At 37.5% G+C, this 5089-nt stretch overlaps 1 protein-coding gene across 1 annotated transcript; it reads left to right on the top strand.

Moving 5' to 3' along the window:
• Positions 1–370: 370 nt before the first annotated feature.
• On the top strand, positions 371–2719 carry LOC150082769 (uncharacterized; the record flags this gene model as incomplete). The annotated part of the gene is made up of 2 exons (XM_090378276.1): positions 371–418; positions 2330–2719. Coding segments are annotated over 2 exons (438 nt in total), but the record flags the coding sequence as incomplete, so codon positions are not given.
• Between the last annotated feature and the right edge of the window lie 2370 nt (positions 2720–5089).

Here is a 5089-nt window from a genome sequence, read left to right as displayed (position 1 = left end):
AAGTTTGTCCAGTCCTTCCTTGAATTTATTTAAGCTATCAACTTTCACGATAGAAGGAAGTTTACTCCAGCAATGAACTACTCGATGGCTAAAGACAAATTTCCGCACATCCATTCTGCAACTGTCTTTCCTCAATTTGAATTTATGCTATCTCAGGTGCGTAACCTGAGCAAGAGGAAGAATCCCATCAGCACTGAGCTTGCTCAAACCATTCAAATCTCAATCAGATCACCTTGCAGGTGCCTAGTCTCCAAACGCTGTTTGGAGACTAGGCACCTGCATTTAGAAATACCGTATTAAGCTTTGTTAAAAAAAATTCATTTTCCGTTTTATTCGAGAAATATTTCCATCTCAATAATCTTTTCTTGTCTGTTTCTTAGTGTTTTCTGCTGTGGTGTGCGCTAACGCCATCTCACGGGTAAGTTTATTTTGTTTCTAAATATTTATTTAAATTAAATTTACTTAATAATCGATTTTTAATTATCACCAACAGGGGTAGAATAAATGCATCACCCACAAAGTGCAGGAAATTATAGCAACCAAGCTATCATGCAAACCCCACTCTGGGGCAGGATTATGCTGGTACCCTCTTGTGGGTGCGGGATCTATGCTGCTGGCACTCTGCTGAATGCGGGATATCCCTTCAGAGCGCAAGGCCAATTGCGCTCACACGGGGGCACCAGCCCCTGTGACTTTAATTCCCTATACCCTCTCCCCACTTCGCCTTAAATCACCGGGTGGGCCCTTCACCTTGGTCCATCTTTGTTCCTTACCCTACATTCTGACCCACTCTAATTCCTCGTGTGCCCTCTTCAACAAAAAGTTGTTGTTTTTTTTACTTGGTCTCTGTCAGTAAGCTCAGGCGACCCTGGCAGAGACCAGCCAGAGTATAAGGGGCAGCCTGGTTCATTTCCCAGTGGTAGTGGTGGGCAACATGTAGGATCCCACTAGGGGGCCCTGCGGCCAAGCAGCCAGAAACATAACAACAGAACAAAACACAATACTTTATAAACCAGACATTACACTTTTTCTGGCCTTTTGCAGTTGTTCTGCATTCCATCACAGAGTACATACGGCGCAGATGTGGGAAACCACCGGTGGCGCCTGACCCAAAATACTATGCCACTATCACCAAATCTGTATAATAATTTGCTCATGTCTCTCCGTCCGCAACGCCCTTTGAACTTAAATAACTCAAAAGAGTGAACAAGCTTTTGATCTGATTCCTTTTGCAATAGGTTTTATTTAGCAGTAAAATTGAGAAAAAAAAAAATTCTAAAACATTTTCCGACCGATTTTCAAATCCCGAGAATTGATTTTGCTCCCAGTGAAACTGACTTGCCGTTTACTTTAAGGAGAAGGCAATTTCTTAGCATTTGTCATCATAAGCAACAAATCTCATGCACAACTTTACGTAGCCGTTTCCAGGTGTAGATATTTTTTGTGAAATAATTGTAATTCTTTTAAAGGACTATATATAGTCATACATGTCAAAAATTATCGAATTGGATTTTTAGCCGAGTCCGTCCCACTGACACCTTAGCTATCAACGATGGGAGCCGAGGGAAAGGCTTTGGGTATCACTTCTTTATGAATATTTGCCTCTTTCTAGTAAGAAACCCGTGGCAATTGTTTATAGTTATATTTTGTAACGAGCCATTAAACATCAAACGAAATTATGTTAATTATTATAGGGCAAAGAAGCTTCCAAAATTAAATTAAACTACCTTTTTTGCGAAAATTAATATTAAAAATAGAAAATATACATAAAAAAGAAAACAATCCATATGCTTCCCTCCTTGCGCAGGTGACCCTTGAATCCGCCTGACCCTTGAATATCCCCGAGCTGTCAGCTTCAACCACCCACGGAGGTAATATACTCCAGTAATTAATAACTCGCCAGCTGAGAGAAGACTTCCTACAATCCAGTCTGAATCTCTTTCCCCCTTAATTTGAATTTATGACCTAGTTCCTCTGGAATCATTTATAATAGCAAAAATCGGAGTCTTTCTTCATATGGGGAAACACACTTCGATTTCCCTGTTGAAGATTTCACCAAGCGGGTTGTCCCTGTATTTGAATCCTTTCAAGAAGCTCGATGTCCTTTTTAAGGCGCGATCTCCATACGTGGGTACAGTATTCGAATGGTGGTATTACAACTGCTTTATAACAGACATTTTCCTTATATTAATTTTCCTTAAGTCGGGTTAAAAATTAATTAATATTATAATGAACATTATAATGCAAAATTCCACACAATTAAGAGTGAAAAGTTTCGTTTTGAATATTCTGGACAGGTGGACCTGAATGTTTTTGATTTTTCTTTCAGACAAAACGTCAAGCTTATGCACTTCCAGATGGCGCCGAAATATTAGTTGGATCAATAAAAACTGGATTCTCCTGCACCGGAGATGGATATTACGCCGATGTAGATAACAACTGCAAGATATTCCACGTGTGCCACACGGTACTTGATGAAGATAAAATTCCCAAGACACAGCAGTATAGCTTCCTCTGTGGCAACCAGACAATATTCAACCAGTTCTCTTTGACGTGTGCACTTCCTGAAGAGTCAATACCATGCAACAGTGCGCGTGATTTCTTCTACTTAAATGACAATATCTTGGCAGGAGATCCTAAGATCCCTCTCCACACCGATGAAGATGTACGGAAAGCAATACCACTGATTCCTGTCCTCTTCGGACAACGAGTCCAGTGAATGGCACCCGATTCGATGATCTTTTGAAAATATCTCAAGAGTGAATACAAGAACTCACTCTTTGACATTTCGCCATGAGCCAGTAACTCCATCTCTCTATCCCACAGCCATAAGCGTTTACCAGATCCTATTCCGTTCGAAGCTGTGATGAACTTTTCTGATTAACGCTCCGGGTGCTCGAGCAGTATCTAACGAACTGCATGCTTCGGTGTTTGAACATTGGGAAAAGAATAAACAGGACGACTTGCTTGGTACTTTGAAGTACTACTGTATATGAAACATTCCGGTATACTTTGAGCGTTTTGTTGCAGGGGAAACTAATTTTCATGTTGCATGGTGTGTATTACTTTCCTAAAGTTGTGTTTCTGCATGTGTACATAGCGAAAATAAAAAGGTTTACATTGGATTTCGTCTTCGTTACTCAATGAATAGTTCATCAGATCCAGAGAAACTGCATTTTTTCCCCCAATCATTCCGTACACGACTTTAAAATATCATTAAAAACGCTTTGTTATTCTTCACGATTCTGCTATTTATCAAACTGCGTTATAAAAATGGTTGATATTTATGTTTTTTCATAATATCAGCTTGATTTTCTCGTGCAACCGGTTTCGCTTGTACTGGAATTTTCACCTGTTTCTTCCATACTCCATTCCTTTACTGCAATTCTTCGAAAATCGTTTCTATTTTCTCCTCATTTGTGATGTCTCCTACTGTATTATTTATCAATTTCTTTCTATAGTCCAATCTGTACTTTCCTCTTTTTTATTAGTTAGAATTTTAAAAATTCTTTTTTAAATTAGATTTATTTTTAATTTTCACTATTTTCTGTCTTATTTTATCCATACATGAACAGAGAATTTTCCCGTCACCATAATGACTGCATGTATACAATGAAATAATACCTCCAAAACTTAAATTAAAAAAATATAAAATAATATATTTTACAGTACATCACACGCAATACAGTAAAAACTGACTTCAAAGCAACTGTGCAAGCAGAGAGGGTTACTGGATCTGAAAACATAGTAACCCTAAATGAAAATCTTTTTGATACTATTAACCTGTTTCTTAAAGAAATAAAGATAATGAATGCGGGAGATAATTTTACGACATCAGGTGAAACAAGAACGAGGGGACAGAGATATGAAATTAAAATTTGGGAAGCAATAAAAGATTAGATGTTATGTTCACCTTCAGGCAGCGTGTTGTTGATCACTGGAATAAGTTGGCTCAAAGGTAGTTGCTGAGGTAGAATCTGACAAGATTCAAAGCGGAACTGGATTGTTACTTTTTAGAAACCTTCTGAATCAACTATAATTGATTCAGAAGGTTTCTTTTTCTTTTTTTTGGCTGAGGCAGAATAAGTTCGCTTCCTTGCATCATTTTTCTTAATTAACACAAACACTTCAAATTTTATTATGAATATTATTCAGTTGTAAGAACTACATACATGGTTAAAGATAAAGAATAGTTTGCAGTTAAGCTGGCTACATTTAAGAACTTAATTAATTAGGAAAACCTTCACAAAACATCACGGGAGCGGAAATGTCCATAACAAATATTGCTGAAATCATTGATTATGCATCGAACTTTTAATAATATAAAAATATATTAAAATAATAACTGGACTATAAAAATATATTGGATAACAAAAAGCAATAAATATAAAATTTTCCATGGAAAACTTTTGAGTACTGGAACTACTCTTCATAAACCTAAAGAAGTTGCAGAAATGGCAGTAGTATATAAGTAAGTGAGGTATATGATATGCTGAATATTTTACGTACTCGGAGAGGCCAGCTTCAGGTATTATTATTTAAAGGTAAAGCCAAAAAATATCAATCTAACATAGTACATCCTTCTTCATCGATCATACAACCCTTGCTCGAAGCTGACTAACTCGGCCATGGTTGGTGGAGGGATCTTTCCCATTGTGACAAGATTCAAACTTAAGTTTTTTCTACAGTTTGGCAGGGCATCGATCATAACCGGTATGAAGTCTTGATGACTACATTGATTACGATCGATGCCCTGCCAAACTGAGGAAAAAGCTTGAGTTTGAATCCTGTCAAAATGGGAAAGACCCAGCAAAGCATCAATAAATGTCCATATACGATCCAGATAAAAGACGGAAGATAACGAACAAGCTGAACTCAAAAATATAAGCATATCCTTGTCATGCTTATATTTTTCAGTTCAAACTTTTTTTTGAGTTCACTACTTTCGTTCGTTACTGTTTGGTGGGATCGGATAGGGACATCTATTGACGTTTTTCTGGACAGAACCCAACGATTGATGTACGATCCTTTTTAAATTCATAAGACTGGTGTTACCTGAAGTGGTCCTTGTGGGTTTCCTATCTTTATT

Source organism: Mastigoproctus giganteus, chromosome 7, assembly GCF_048544385.1.
Source record: "Mastigoproctus giganteus isolate SK-2022 chromosome 7, ASM4854438v1, whole genome shotgun sequence".
Classification (NCBI taxonomy): Eukaryota; Metazoa; Arthropoda; class Arachnida; order Uropygi; family Thelyphonidae; genus Mastigoproctus; species Mastigoproctus giganteus.
This window is presented reverse-complemented; position numbering and strand designations above follow the sequence as displayed.